Source organism: Lemur catta, chromosome 17, assembly GCF_020740605.2.
Source record: "Lemur catta isolate mLemCat1 chromosome 17, mLemCat1.pri, whole genome shotgun sequence".
Lineage (NCBI taxonomy): Eukaryota > Metazoa > Chordata > Mammalia > Primates > Lemuridae > Lemur > Lemur catta.
The window spans coordinates 22,857,342-22,873,536 of record NC_059144.1 but is presented as its reverse complement, the minus strand read 5'-3'; the positions used below and the strand labels follow the sequence as shown (position 1 = coordinate 22,873,536).

Here is a 16,195-nt window from a genome sequence, read left to right as displayed (position 1 = left end):
AAATGACAGATAACAAGTGTTGACAATGATATAGAAATCAACATTCGCATACACCGCTAGAGGGAATATAAATGGTGCATCCTCTTTGGAAAATACTCTGGCAGTTCCTCAAACAAACCTAGAGTTACCATATGACCCAGCAACTCTATTCCTAGGTGTATGCCCAAGAGAAATAAAAACATGTATCCACAAAGAGCCTGTACAAGAATGTTTATAGCAGTGTTATTCCTAATAGCCAAAAAAAGGTGGAAACAACTCAAACGTCCATCAACAAATGGATATACAAAATGTGGTGTATCCACACAATGGAATATTATTTGGTCATAAAAAGGAATGATTGCACATGGTGGCTCATGCCCGTAATCCTAACACTCTGGGAGGCCAAGGCAGGAGGATTGCTTGAGTTCAGGGGTTTGAGGTTGCAGTGAGCTATGATGACGCCACTGCACTCTAGCCAGGGCGACAGAGACTCTGTCTCCAAAAACAATCAAACAAACAAAAAAAAGGAATGAGTATCAATACATGTTACAACATGGATGAACCTTGAAAGCATCATGCTAAGTGAAAGAAGCTAGTCACAAAAGACCACATATTATATAAATCCATTTATATAAAATGTCCAGAACAGAGAAATCTATAGAAACAAATAGTAAACTAGTAGTTGCGGAGGGTGGGAGACAGGGAGTGTGGTAGGTTGGAGAAGTAGGGTAGTGATAGCTAAAACACATGCAGTTTCAGCTGGGCGCAGTGGCTCACGCCTGTAATCCTAGCACTCTGGGAGGGCCGGGCGGGAGTATCGCTCAAGGTCAGGAGTTCGAGACCAGCCTGAGCAAGAGTGAGACCTCCCCCCACCCCGTCTCTACTAAAAATAGAAAGAAATTAGCTGGACAACTAAAAATATATAGAAAAAATTAGCCAGGCATGGTGGCACAACTACTCGGGAGGCTGAGGCAGAAGGATTGCTTAAGCCCAGGTTGCTGTGAGCTAGGCTGACACCACGGCACACTAGCCTGGGCAACAGAGCGAGACTCTGTCTCCACAAAATAAAAAAAAAAAAGAAAACCATATGGAATTTCTTTTTGGGAGTGATGAAAATGTTCTAAAATTGACTGTGATGATGGTTGCATATATTTGTGAATACACTAAGAACTACTGAACTATACACTTTAACTGGGTGAATTTTATGGTATGTGAGCCATAGCTCAATAAAGCTGATTTCAAAAAACTATGAAGAAATACCATTTTTCTCACATCTGCTTAGTAAATACTTAAAACACACTGGTGAAGGGGGCTTCTGGGTGCTCGTAATGTTCTATTTCTTGATTTGGGTGGTAGTGACAAAAGTGAATTTATTTTGTGGTAATTTTAGTGTACTCTTCTGTGCAAAGGTTATACTTCAATAAAAATACACACACACAATATATTGGTGGTGGTGTGTACATAAACAGACACTCATACTTTGTTATTGGGGATGTAAGTTGACAAAACCTCTTAGGTATGTAATATGCAGGTTTATAAGCAATAAAAAACACATATACTTTTGTTCCAAAGGTATGTACTCACATGTATACAAAAGTATATACCAGATCTTTATTGCAATCTTGTCTATAAGAGAAAAGGTGTAGAAAAACTCTAAATGCCCATCAACTGAGGCCTAGGTGAATAAATTACGGTACAATTACACAGGGAATACTATTTAGCCATTTAAAACGAGGCAAATTTACATGTACTCAAATGATACTATCCTGAAGTTCAAGAGTTACATGAAAAAAGCAAGGTACAGGGCCGGGCGCAGTGGCTCACGTCTGTAATCCTAACACTCTGGGAGGCCGAGGTGGGAGGATCGCTCAAGGTCAGGAGTTCGAGACTAGCCTGTGCAAGAGTGAGACCCCATCTCTACTAAAAACAAATAGAAAGAAATTATCTGGACAGCTAAAAATATATATATATAAAAAAAAATTACCCAGGCATGGTGGCACGTGCCTGTAGTCCCAGCTACTCAGGAGGCTGAGGCAGAAGGATTGCTTAAGCCCAGGAGTTTCAAGTTGCTGTGAGCTAGGTTAATGCCAGGGCACTCTAGCCCAGGCAACAGAGTGAGACTCTGTCTTAAAAAAAAAAAAAAGCAAGGTACAGAAGAGTACACCTGTGTATATGGTATGCCACTCTATGTGGGGAGAAAATAAACTAAGGTGGTGGGGGATATTTACGAATACATGCACACACACTCATATTCCCAAAGAACATCTTTAGAAGGACACACAAGAAACTAATAATTACAATTGCTTCTGAGGAGGCATCACTGGGAAATTGGGGGAGACATTTTTCACTTGTATCTTAAAAACAAGGTGGATATATTATCAATTCAAATAAATTAATTCTTCTAAAGTAACCATGCTGCTTCAACACAGGTGAATGCCACTGAGCTTCTAAAAGTTAAAATCTAAAATAGTTCCTACAAATTCTGAAATGCTTCCTGCTTCCCATTTTAAGAGTTAAATTCTCAAACCATTAAGTAGTAGTAATAGTAGTAATAATAAACAGCTACTTACATCAACACCTCCAAACAAGTCAAAAATGTAAGTATTTGGGTAAGTGGTTTCTTGGGTAAGTTTCCTCTCTTCAGTAACAAATGCCATAGCCTCCATGGAGAGAAGAGGAGAAATTTCCTAGTTTAAAAAGGAAGGTACATAGAGACATTCTGTGTAAGTAATCAACACAGACCAGACACTAAAACATCAGTTTGAGCACAAAGATAACCCCCAGTGAACCACACTTCCTAGTATTCAGGCCCCTGCAGAGCCCTTTTCCATGCTGAACCTAGGCTGACATGACTTGCTTCAGCTAACAGAACCTGGCAGAAGTGACACTATGCCACTTCCAATATAAGCCTCAAGAAGGCCTGGTGGACTTGGCTTTTGCCATTTTGGAACCCAGCTGTCATGCTGTGAGAAGTTCAACATAGCCACCTGGGGAAGCCACAAGGAGGAGGGCAAGACTGATACCCTTCGCTGATCTCCACCTGATGGCCAGCACCAACTTTGCCAGGAATGTAAGCGAGGCCATTGTGGACATTCCAAATATCTCAGTACCCCACTGAACACCACATGAAGCAGAACAACCACTTAATCAACCAAGAATTGTGAGAGATAAATGGTGGTTGTTACTTCAAGCTACTAGGTTTTGCACTAACCAAATCACTGCTCAAATATTACCTGTTGCAGGAACCCCCAGCCAGAAACAATCTGATGTTCAAAACCACCAAAGCAATTTGTAACTCATTTGTGGCATTTAGCACTTTTACTTTGTACTTATTCACAAACCTATGTTATTTCTTCCCTACACTAAATGCTCCTTGAAGGTAAGACTGCAACAGATTCTACTTTGTATTCCCCACAGGTCCCGACATACTGCAGGTATCTGATACGGTGACATACGGTAGCAGTTTTCAGATTTTGGGGGCCATAGAATCCTTCGTTCATATGGAACAAGGCTAAGAGAAAAAAAATTCTTACAGAAAAACCCAGAATGTGCTAAGGTTCAAGTAAGTACTTGCTGGATGAATAAAGAAATAATGACCACATGGCAAGGACTCACAATTTCCAATTAATTTCGCTCCCCCTTAATCTCACCTCAACCTCCTATCTCAGAAATTCAGCAGGAATCAAATAATGTGCAATGCTTTGCAAGGCATTTTTAAAGAAGAATAAAAGGATATAATTTCTATCACTCAGACTGTGAGAAGATCAAGAATATGTCTTAAAAGTAAAGACTAAGCTTGTTTAGTTTCTATTATATTTTAGAATAACTTATGTGACACAATCAAAACCTCCCCTCTGAATAACACTATGTCATTTAGGTTCATTAGTTTCATTATGATCAAATATAACTTACATGGGTTTTACCTGCAGCTAGAGCTGGTGGCTCTATATTCAAATTTGGGGCCACCCCTAAGCTAAATTTGGATAAGGTGACTCCACACCTATTGAATCAGAAATTTCAGGGTAAGGCCCAGCACTCTGTGCTTTAACAAGCCCTCCAGGTGATTCTGATACACACTCCTATGTCTTTGCATTGTTTTTCAGCCATCTCCCAACTATCAAACCTAGCCCCTTCAATCTTCTTATGTTAGTGATAATTTTCAACAACCAGAAGGCCCTTTCCATGAGCCTTCAGTAATATGGGATCTTTTAAATCCTGTTTCAAAAGAATATCATCCCAACCCTAGAACACAGTGTTGACCTCCCAAATTAATTAAGCAATCACTGCCACAAAGTAAGCATGAATAAAGCCCGGAAGGATACGCACAGGGAACCCAATGGTGATTATCTCTGGATGGTGGAATTACAGGTGATTTTTATTTTCTTCTTTGCACTTTTTTTCTGAACTCAAATTTTCTATAGCTCACACAACAAAAACAGGCTATTAAAAAAAAAAGGTAGACAAAAGGGAAAATAAAAAACAGACAGCTTTTGTCACCTGGAGGCCCTGAATACAGTCCCTCCCTGCTAAGAGTTACCTTGAGGATGTTTTGGCACTCAACGAAGTCACTATGGAGGTGGCTGGTGGCATACAGCTTAAGGAGCAACTGAGGAATTCCGCTCCATTTGCATTGTTTGTCCCTCTCCGCCAAAAAAGTCTCAGTGAACTGTGAGTCAAAAAAAAAAAAAAAAAAAGAGGAACATTTTACTGGTGAGGAAAGAACTACTAGTAGATATGGTAAAAGAGAGCAGCTGACTTCCAAACCCACCTAGGACAAACAATTCAAAGGCCTCTTTTCAGAAATCTTCAAAAGCTCCCCAATCCTTGCCTTGGGATAAAACACCCTTCATGATCTCCCACCTACTTTCCTTTCCAGCCTCATCTCTTTCCCAGTGCATACTCTAGGTTCTGAATGTGTGTGTTCTCTCTTACGCCTCTCTGCACAAGTTCTTCCCCTGACTAAAATGTTCTCTCCCTATCTTCTACCCAAAATGCTCCTTCTTCAAGATGCAAACCAAACCACCATAAATCTTCTTTGGCCTTCCTAATTCTCCTTTCTAAGTGATTAGGTGCCCCTCCCTTAGGGGCTTTATCTATTGTATAATTTATCCTATTGTATCACAATTAATGGTTCATTTGTCCCCTTCCTCCTCTGGACCACAAGCTACTTCAGAGTAGGTACCGGGCTGTGTTCCTGTTTCCCCCTCCTCCTCTTTCTCTTCCTTCCCCACCACACCCAACTCACTCACAGAGTGCCTGGCACAGAACAGGGACTAAGTAAATGTTTGAAGGCATGAGCAACAGCAATAACACAATGACAGGAACGTTAATCAGTTATGATAGTTTTCACTAACACTTTGGGACATACCATTATCAGGGGCCAGATGTGAGATATTTTCATGTGCATTTGTCCCTCAATCAGATCAAAAGCTCCTTGTAACTGTTAGTGCAGGACAAGCAGGTCTTCAATACGTTTTAGTTCTATCCTGACACATATCAGTCCTATGATAATGGACAAGTCCCATTATCCGTTTTGAGCTTGTTTTCTTAGACTGTAAAACTAAAGATAATACAGGCAGTAATGGGAGGGAATGAGATGTTTGGGAGAATGATTCATATTAGGGTGAAACATAGGAAATTACCACTTCTGTAGATCAAAAATGACTGAATATCAGCAATTTCATATTGTTCAAGCAAGCTCAAAAACAATGGAAAAACATCTTTCCTTTCCTTGAAAGGCAAAAAAGAAAACAAACATGGTTATAGGAGCCAGCAAAAGTAGTGCTTACAGAAAATTTATAGCTGTAAACACCAATACTAAGAGATCGCAAATCAATAATCTAAACATCCACCATGAAAAACTAGGAAAAAAAGGGGTAAACTAAACCCAAAGCAAGCACAAGAAAGGAAATAAAAAAGACTGTAGCAGAAATAAATGAAATAAAGAACAGAAAAATAATAGAGAAAAATCAACAAAACCAAAGGTTTCAAGGTTCTTTAAAAAGATCAACAAAACTGACAAACCTTTAGCTACCAATGAACAACTTATATGATTCAAATTACAGGCTGAGCATCCCAAATCCAAAAATCCAAAAATACAGAACATTCTAAAATCTGAAACTTTTTGAGTACTGACTCGACGCTCAAAGGAAATGCTCACTGGAGCCTTTTGGACTTTGATTTGTAGATTTGGGATTCTCAACAGATAAATATAATGCAAATATTCCAATATCCAAAACACTTCGAGTTCCAAGCATTTCAGATAAGGAATATTCAACCTGTAGTGATTAAAAATAACAAAACCCACAAAGAAAAGTCCCAGTTCAGAAAGATGGCTTCACTGGTATATTCTACCAAACTTTTAAAGATGAATTAACACCAGTACTTCAGACTTTTCCATAAAATAGAAGGAAACATTACCCAACTCATTCTATGAGGCCAGTATTAATTACCCTGATACCAAATCCAGACAAATACATCACAGGAAAACTACAGATCACTGTTACTTGTGAATATGGATGCAAAAGTCCTCAGCAAAACACTACCAAACCAAATCCAGCCAACATATAAAAAGGATTATATCCCATGATCAAGCAAGATTTATCCCAGGAATGCAAGGGGGGGGTCCAACATATGAAAATCAATGTAATACAACATATTAATAGACTATAGGACAAAATCCACATGACAGATCAATAGATGCAAAAGAAAACATGACAAAAATCACTCTTTCATGAAAAAGCCCACGAAACAAGGAATAAAAGTAATTCCTCAATCTGTTAAAGGACATTTACAAAAAGTCCATAGTTAACATCCTACTTAATGGTGAAAGAATAAGAGTGGGAAAAAAACAAGGATGTCTATGATCACTAATTCCATGTGACATTGTGCTAGAAATTCTAACTTGGTCAATTAGGCAAGAAAAAGAAAAGGCACTCAGATGGGAAAGGAAGAAGTCAAACTATCTCTCTTTGCAGATGACATGATCTTGCATATAGAAAATCCTAAGGAATCCACAGCACAAGAAAAACTATTAGAGATAATAAACAAGTTCAGCAAGGTTTCAGGATCCAAGATCAATATACAAAATTCAGCTACTATTTCTATCCACTTGTAATAAGCAATTAAAAAATACAATTCCATTCCAGAGGATCAAGGAAGGAAGGAAGGGAGGAAGATAAGTAGGTCGGTCCATTCGTAATAGCATCAAAAAGAATACTTGGGAATAAATTTAATGAAGGAGTACAAGACTTTTACAAGGAAACTATAAAACACTGTTGAAAGAAATTAAAGGAGGCCTAAATAAATGGAAAGACATCTCATGATGATGAGAAGACTTAATATTGCTAAAATGACAATACTCCCCATATTAATTCAATGTAAGTCCTATCAAAACACCAGCTGGCTTCACTGCAAAAATTGACAAGCTAATCTTAAAATTCATATGGAATGCAAGGACCCAGAATAGCCAAAACAATCTTAGAAAAGAATGAAGTTGAAGGAATCATGCTTCCTAATTTCTAAACTTATTACAAGGCTATGGTAAGACTGCATAGTGCTGACATAAGGACAGACATCTAGACCAATGGAACAGCACTGAGATTCCAAAACCCTTACATGTTGATTTTTGACAAGTGTGTCAAGACGATTCAATGAGAAAAAGAATGGTCTTTTTACCAAATATCGCTAGGACAACTGGATATCTATAAGCAAAAGAATGAAGATGGACTCCTTCCTCACATCATATACAAAAACTAACACAAAATAGATCAAAAACCTAAATGTAAGAGCTAAAACAATAAAACTCTCAAAGAAAATAAAGGTGTAAATTTGACTGCCTTAGATCAGGCAATAGTTTCTTAGTTCTAACACCTAAAACACAAGCAACCAAAGAAAACATAGATAAATTGGACTTCATCAAAGTTTAAAACTTTTGTGGGTTTTTTTAAGTATAAGGATGTATTTTATTTTATTTTTTAAAAGTCTTTTGAGGACTACAAATTACATTGTAAAAGCAGATCACTATGTAAAAATCTAGTGAGTATATTTTGCCTGTGCATGAAAACTTTTATCAGTTATTCATTTAATAAATTTACCCCATTCACAATGTTATCAGTTATAACATTCTTTTTAAGGTTACTATACCTTTATTTCAAATTATACTACACATTATTCCCTCAAAATGGACTTTTAAACACTAAACTCTTGGCTCATAAGAATGGCACCTTCAAAAGGGGCAATTTCCACTCAGTTTCTGGTGGCATTATTCCAGCTTAGTTTCTCTCACCAATTAAAAAACCTTCAAAATGTTCACTTTTAACGCAAAGTCTTTCCATCCAAAAATGTGGCTACATTTTTTTCCCTAATGACTACATACATAGATGGGTAGCAGCAAGAAAAGAAAGATGAAAACCAAAAAGCAGCCATTAAAATAAATGAATCAATTATACAGAAGAAGGATTTGGTTCATGGCAATTACAAAATGGCAACTAGGGTAAGTTTATAGCCAGATGCTTGAGTCATCACTGAGTATGTTATGAGAATGAAGCTAGTCCAACATGACCAAGTGGGAATATGTAATTATCACTGCACTTCATTCTTTACAACCAATACTCTAAGCCAACAGAAAATCTAAGTTATGTCTAAACTCCCATGTTCAATGATTTTTCCTGGGTTTTAGTACATCAGCCATTTCCTTTACTCCAACTTCTTTATGAGTCCTTTCCTATCAATCTAAGTGTATTATGAGCATATAAATACTTTAAATGACAGGACTTTTCTATGGTACATTTGAAAATGGTTGTATGAAAAGAAAAGCCATTTGTTTTGCCTGGAAAGATACAAACTTAATGCAGAAGTTTCTCAATGGGAAAAAGCTCAACTTTCTTCTTCCCACCACCTCGGCCACGTATTATTTCCCATACTTTCCAAATTTGTTCTCCATGTCTTCCGTAAGGATGAAAATCAGACAGCAAACAACTGAGCTTAAGGATAGCAAGGGTTAAAAAAGCAAGAAAATGTTAACATGCAAGCAATAGTCCAAATACTCAAGATACATGTTAATGAATTATTGTATATGAGATTTTCATTGATGAGCAGGGCTCTGAGCGTACCAAATTATCACACAAATCATTGCCTCTTAAGAGTTTGGGAACTTTTACAGTTTAGTTTGCAAATATAATTTTTATAACAAGTTATTTTTAACCAAATCATATCTTGAAAACTGTTTATAAAAAACCCAGGGAATAAACTGTTTATTGTGGAAGGTCTTAAAATACATTACAGCAGAAAATACAGGAGGTAGAAGATAACTGAAAAGACTAATGCAACCTTAGATTCAAATCTATAGCTCCTGTAGCTACTTAAAACAGTTTTAGAAACCAAACCCAGCATTTCCTGTAACCATATAAAAAATTAAAATAAAATTTGCCATGAAAGCCGTCATGCTTGATTTAGGAAGGTAGGAAGAGGTAAGAACCAGGACAGGAGACAAGACATTTTTACCTACAACTACTGTTTGCTTTACTGGGGGTGTACTTTCAAACTTCAGTCACCTTCTTAGGCTTCAGACTCAGATGCTTCCTCAGCATTTTTGAGCCACTCTTCAAACTTTTTCATGTGCTGAAGAAAGACACTTTTCCCCTTTGCAACACGCGCATCTTTATACCACTTCAGAATGGGCTCTTCACTCAGGACGTTAGCTTTCTAAAATAGCACCACTATTTTCTGGAAGGCTTTCATAAAATGAATGTTGTCATAGCAATACTCCTAAATCTACAGTAATAGAGTCAGCTCAGACTGACCTTGAGTAGTAAAGGCAGCAAGTAGAGGGCTGTATTGCTTCAAGTGCTTGATGGCTTGCTCTGCTACAAGCTTCTATTTTTGTTCCACTCCATGGTGCTCATTACACTTGACCAGACTATTCCAATGACAACCAGTTCTGGGATTTTTTTTTCCCATCTCCTCCCTGACATATAAAATTATATCTGTAAAAGGATCGGCATGGGACATATGTTCTTGAAGTTTCTTCTGGAGCTCCCTACGAGATCTTACAGTTTCAGTTTGCTGATTCCAAACATACTCTGAAAGCTCTTTCAAGCCTGCCTCAGTAAAATACTTTGTGAAGTGTTCAATGCCTTGCTTATTGGCAGGAAAAGAATTCCATCAGTCTGTTATCCAAGCTGACTTTCTGAAGACGCACAGCTACGGTATTATCTTTTTTCACTGATTCATGATTTAAAGAGATTTATAGCAAAAGCTGATAAAATCCCTTCTTCAACCAAACTCTCATTATAAAGGCTATTAAGAATGGATGGATGTATTAAGTGTTCCTTTAGCAAGAAGAACAGTCAACATAATCAGCTTCTTCCTCTCCAACTCTGAAAAACCCTTTAAGAACAGCAGTAGCTTTTTTACTTCATCTTCAAAACCTTTCTCGGGTTATCTGTAGCACCTGATTAACTTGTTAAAATCTTAAGCAAATGTTTGCATACTCTCTAGGTCTTCTCGTGCTGCAAACACACAGACATCTGCACCCATTATGTCATCTGCCAGTGTATCACCTGGGGCCAGCATTTCACCAGCCACCAGAATGTCAAAGAGTGTTTCTGCATATCATCAGTAATCAAGTTTTGCTCCAGAAGCATCAAGAAACTTAGCTACTGCTTTCACATCAGTACCAATTTCAGTCAAGCCTTGAATCATACAGTCTTGAAACTAATTAGGGTCAAACCTTTCTTTTTCATCTCTTTTTCTGGTTTTAAAACACTAGCCTGATAGCATTGCCTTTTGCTACTTTTGATTATTCATAAAAGACATCCAAATTTAAGGTGAAGAGAAAAGAGCCAGAAATCTCCAATGTGGTGACAATTGTAGCAGTATACCTCTGTGACAAGAACTCAAAACCTTTGTGCTTTAAAGGGCTATATCAAGAAAGGGAAAAGACAACACACGCAACAGGAAAAAATATTGGTAAATCATCTATCTGATAAGATCTTGTGTCCAGAATATATAAAAAAACTCATCAACTCAACAATAAAAAGACAAATAACCCAATTTAAAAACAGGCAACAGGCTAGATATCAAAAACACTATAACAGAAACAAAGAATGCCTTTGATGGACTCATCAGTATACTGGACATGGCCAAAGAAATAATCACTGAGCTTGAAGATATGCCAAGAGAAACTTCCCAAACTGAAAGAGGAAAAAGAATTTAAAAAAAAAAAGAACAGATTATCCAAGAACTATAGGACAATTATAAAAGGTGTAACATGTATGTAACTCAAATGCTAGAAAAACAGAGAAAGGAGAAGAAATATTTGAAATAATAATGGTTGAGAATTTTTCAAAATTAATGACAGACAACAATCCATAGGAAGCTCAGAGAACACCAAAAAGGATAAAATTTTTTTAAACCCCAAAACCAAAATCCACTACATGTAAAGCATATCATATTCAAGGTTTTTTTGTTTAAAAAAAAAAAAAAAAAGATACAGAGAAATCTTGAAAGAAGCCAGAGGGGCCAAGCATGGTTGCTCATGCTTGTAATGTCAGCACTTTGGGAGATCCAGGCTGGAGGATCATCTGAGACCAGGAGCTCGAGATCAGCCTGGGCAACATAGTGAGACCTAGTCTCTAAAAAAAAATAAAAAATAAAACAATTAGCCAGACATGCTGGCACACAGCTATAGTCCCAGCTACTCAGGAGACTGAGGCTGGAGGATCACTTGAGCCCAGGAGGTCAAGGCTACAGTGAGCTATGATTGTGCCATTGCACTGTAGCCCGAAGTGTCTCTAAAAAAAATTTTTTTAATTAAAAAAATAATAAAAAAGAAGCCCAGGGCAGAAAAGAACCCTTACCTATAGTGGCAGTAGGATATGATTTACATTGGGCTTCTTATCAAAAGCCAAGCAAACAAGGAGAGTAAAGTGAAATATTTAAAGAATTTTGAGGGGGAAAAAAACCCACCAACCTAGAATTCTGAATCCTGTGAAATTACCCTTCAAAAGTGAAGGAAAAATAAAGACTTTCTTAGACAAACAAAAACTGAGGGAATTTTCACCAACACACCTGCCCTATAGGAGACATTAAAAGTAGTTCTTCAGTGAGACGGAAAATGACACAGGCTGGAAACTTGGATATACATAAAGAATACTGAAGAAGGAACAAATGAATGTAAAATAAAACTTTTTTATTCTGAATGAATTTAATAATTGTTCAAACAAATAACAGTAACAATGCATTAGGTGATTACAGCATTTGGGTATGTGAAAAGAGTGATAGCAATGTTTTCAGTGGTAGGAAGGAGGAATTGAGAATATTCTCTTGTACCATCTACAAAGCAGCAGTGTCATTAAAAGTGGACTTAGATTCATTGTAAGTGTATACTGCAAATTCTAGGGCAATCACTAAAAATGTTTTAAAAATAAGTATAACTGATACACTAAGAGAAGAGAGATAATGGAACCACATAAAATGCTCAATTACATCCAGAAAAAGCAGAAAAAGAGGGAGAAGATAAAAAACCAAACAAATGTAACACATAGAAAACAGGTACATATATGGTATACATTAACCCACTACATAAATAATCACTATAAATGTCTATAAATGGTCTAAACATAACAAAAGACAGAGACTACTAGAGTGTATAAAAAAACAAGATCCAATGATATGTTGTCTATAAGAAACTCACTTTAAATATAAAGATAGGTTAAAAGTAAAAGGATGGAGAAAGATAAACCACGCTAACACTAATAAAAAGGAAGCTAGAATAGTTATATTAATTTCAGACAAAACAGACTTCATAAAAAAACTATTAGGAATAAAGAGGGTCATTTCATAATGACAAAGGGGTCAATTCTCCAAGACTTAACAATACTTAACATTTATGTACCTAACAGCAGCATGTCAAAATTTATCAGGCAAAAACTGCCTAAAAGAACTGCCAGGAGAAACTAACAAATCTATTATTATAGTTGAACCTTAACACCCTTATCTCAGGCAGAAAACCAGTAAGAATACAGTTGACCTGAATATCACCATCAACCAACTGGCTCTACTTGACATTTACAGAATACTTCATCCAGTAACAGCTAATACACATTAATTCTCAAACTCACATGGAACATGTCACCAAGATAGACACATTCTGGACCATAAAGTATACTTTATCAAGTTTAAAAGAATAGAAATTATACAAAGTATGTTCTCAGACCATAATGGAATTATGGCTAGAAACCAATTATTAATAACAGAATATTAGTTTGAAATCCCAATAATCATCATTGGAGATTAAACAGCCCACTTCTAAATAACATGGGTCAAAGAAGTCTAGCAGAAATTTTAAAATACAATATTTTTAACTAGATGAAAATAGAACTTGTCTAAATCTGTGGGATGCAGCCAAAATTAGTGCTGAAGTTTCAAACAGCATTGAATGCATACATTAGAAAAGAAGACCTACAGTCAATAACATAAGCTTCCACTTTAGGAAACTAGAGAAAGAAGAGCAATTGAAGCCTAAAGCAAGCAGAAGAAAAAAATAATAAAAATGAGAGTAGAAATCATCGAAATTGAAAACAGAAAATCAATAGAAAAAATTAGTAAAACCAAAACCTGGTCCTTTAAAAAGATGAATAAAATTGATAAACTCTAACCAAGCTAGTATTAATATCTGAAATGTAAGAGGGGTCACTATTACTGATCCCAGACATTAAAAGGATGATAAAAGAATATTATGAACAACTCTATGCCCCAAAATTAGATTACTTAGATTAAGACATGCTGAATAAACCATCTAATTTAAAAACTGAGTTAGTAATTTAAAGAATGGGCAAAGTCTTTGAATAGACATTTTTCCAAAGAAGATATACAGATGACCAGTAAGCACATGAAAAGATGCCCAACATCATTAGTCATCAGTGAAACACAAATCAAATCCACAATGAGATACTACTTCATACCTACTATGATGGCATAATCAAAAAGAAAATAATAAATGTTGGTGAGGGTGTGGAGAAACTGGAACTCTCATACACGGCCAGTAGGCATGTAAAATGATGAAACCACTCTGGATAACAGTTTGGCAGATCCTCAAAAGTTAAACATAGAGTTACCAGCAATTCTATTCCTAGGTAGAACAGAACTGAAAACATATCTTTACAAAAAACTTGTACACAAATGTTCATTAATCATAATAACCAAAAAGCAAAACAATTCAAATGTCCAACTGATGAATGGGTAAATAAAATACAGTATATCCTTACAGTGGAATATTATTCAGCAAGAAAAAGGAATGATGTACCGATACCACAACATGGATAAATTTTGAGACCATTATGCCAAATCAAAGAAACCACTCTCAAAAGGCCACATACTGTTCGATTTTACTAAGATGAGATGTCCAGAATAAGCAAATTCACAGAGACAGAAAGATTACTGGCTGGCAAGGGCCAGGGGAAGAGGGGAATTGGGGAGTGACTGCCATTGGGTATAAAGTTCATTTTGGTGGTGATAAAATGTTCTAAAACCAATCATGGTGATAGCTGCATAACTTTGCGTATACAGTAAAAACCACTGACTTGTACACTTTAAATGGGTGACTTATACAGTATATGAATTATATCTCAAAGCTGTTATTAAAAATGAAAATAAATAATGAACATAAGTGAACTTTTTAGGGTAATAGAAATGTTCTCATAGTGGAATGGGGTGGTGGTTGCATAACTTCATAAATTTGCTAAAAATCACTGAATTATATACTTACAACAGGTAAGTTTTATCATATGTAAATTATGCTTCAATAAAGCTGTCAAAAATATATTTAAAAAAAGAAAGAAGAGAAAAAAGGAACACAGCACAGGACATGTAAAAAGCAAATACTGTATTACGCAAATATATTTAAACCCCAAAACTTTAGTTATTATATTAAATGTAAATGTGCTAAATGATTCAATTAAAAACAAAGTTTGTTATACTGCATGCCAAAGAAACAGTTACAGAAAGGCTAAAAGAATGGGAAATAATATATGACGTAAACATACACTAAAAGAAAGGTAGTATAATGATATTAAAATCAGCAAGAGCAAAGCAAAAAGCATTATCAGTGATAGGTATTTTATAAACATAAAAATGTGAACCTGGATCATTTAACAGTTCTAAATTTAAATGTATCTAATAAAAGCTTCAACCTATACAAAGCAAAAACTGACTAGACTAAAAGGAGAAATAAGGAAATCCATAATCATAGTGGGAGATTCTTACACATCTCTTGTAAAACCAGCATATGCAGACAAAAAAATTAGTAAGAATATAGAATACTTTAACACAATTAAGACAAACTGACACACCTACAGCACTGTATCTAATAACTGCTCTCTACTCATTCTTTACAAGCACACAGAGAACATTAACAAAATGAACAATTGCTAGGTCATAGAATAAATGTCAACACATTAAAACGAATTGAAATCTAGACTATGTTTTTCAAATGCAGTGCAGTTAACTTAAAATCTGTTAACAGAAAGACAACTATAAAATCCCCATGTTTGGAAATGAAGAAATATACTTCTAAGAAAATTCATGGGCCAAAGAAGAAATCAAGTAGATATTCAAAAAGATCCTGAAATGAATGATAATGAAAACACTACATATCAAAACTCATAAGGTACAATTAAAGCCATTCTTAGTGACCATTTAAACTTGACACCAACATCTGTCAAATGAAAAATTGTAGGCCAAATTTAGCAATTTATAAAAAGTATGAAAATGTGTATGAGAAATTAACAGTTGGTTTAATATTTTAAAATTTTATTCAATGCTATTCATATTAATAACATAAAGGAGATTAATTATATGAACATTTCAATTGACACAGAAAAAGCATTTTGGTATAATTCAACATCCACTAATGGTAAACTCATAAAAGAAGTGAATTTCTAATAATAGGTATCTACAGAAGACCTATTGCAAACATTATACTTAATGGTATAAAATGCTTAAGGCTTTTTCCCTCTTAGATCAAGAACATGCTCCTTCTATTCATCATACTGGAAGTCTCAGGCTGCAAAGTAAGGCAAGATAAATAAAAGACAAGATTGGAAAGGATAAAAGCTTTATTTGCAGGTAAGATTTACAGATGATTGTACACACGTACAATCCAAAAGAGTCTAAAAGTAAATTATTAAACTATAAGCATAATATATTAATATAT

General features: G+C 35.7%; 1 protein-coding gene and 1 pseudogene across 5 annotated transcripts in view; both read right to left on the bottom strand.

Annotated features, from left to right (window-relative positions):
* LOC123622408 (transient receptor potential cation channel subfamily C member 4 associated protein) overlaps window positions 1-16,195 on the bottom strand; it is a 75,016-nt gene that overhangs the window by 51,551 nt on the left and 7,270 nt on the right. For 4 of the 5 annotated variants that reach the window (XM_045528742.1, XM_045528745.1, XM_045528743.1 and 1 more), the window contains exons 2-3: window positions 4,517-4,645; window positions 2,550-2,666 (exon numbers count right to left, since the gene is read on the bottom strand). In XM_045528742.1, coding sequence (XP_045384698.1) covers window positions 2,550-2,666; window positions 4,517-4,645 — 246 coding nt within the window. Of the gene's footprint in view, window positions 1-2,549; window positions 2,667-4,516; window positions 4,646-16,195 lie in introns of those variants that run through there. The other variant, XM_045528747.1, reaches the window with a different exon arrangement.
* Window positions 9,526-10,625, bottom strand: LOC123622412 (annotated as a pseudogene).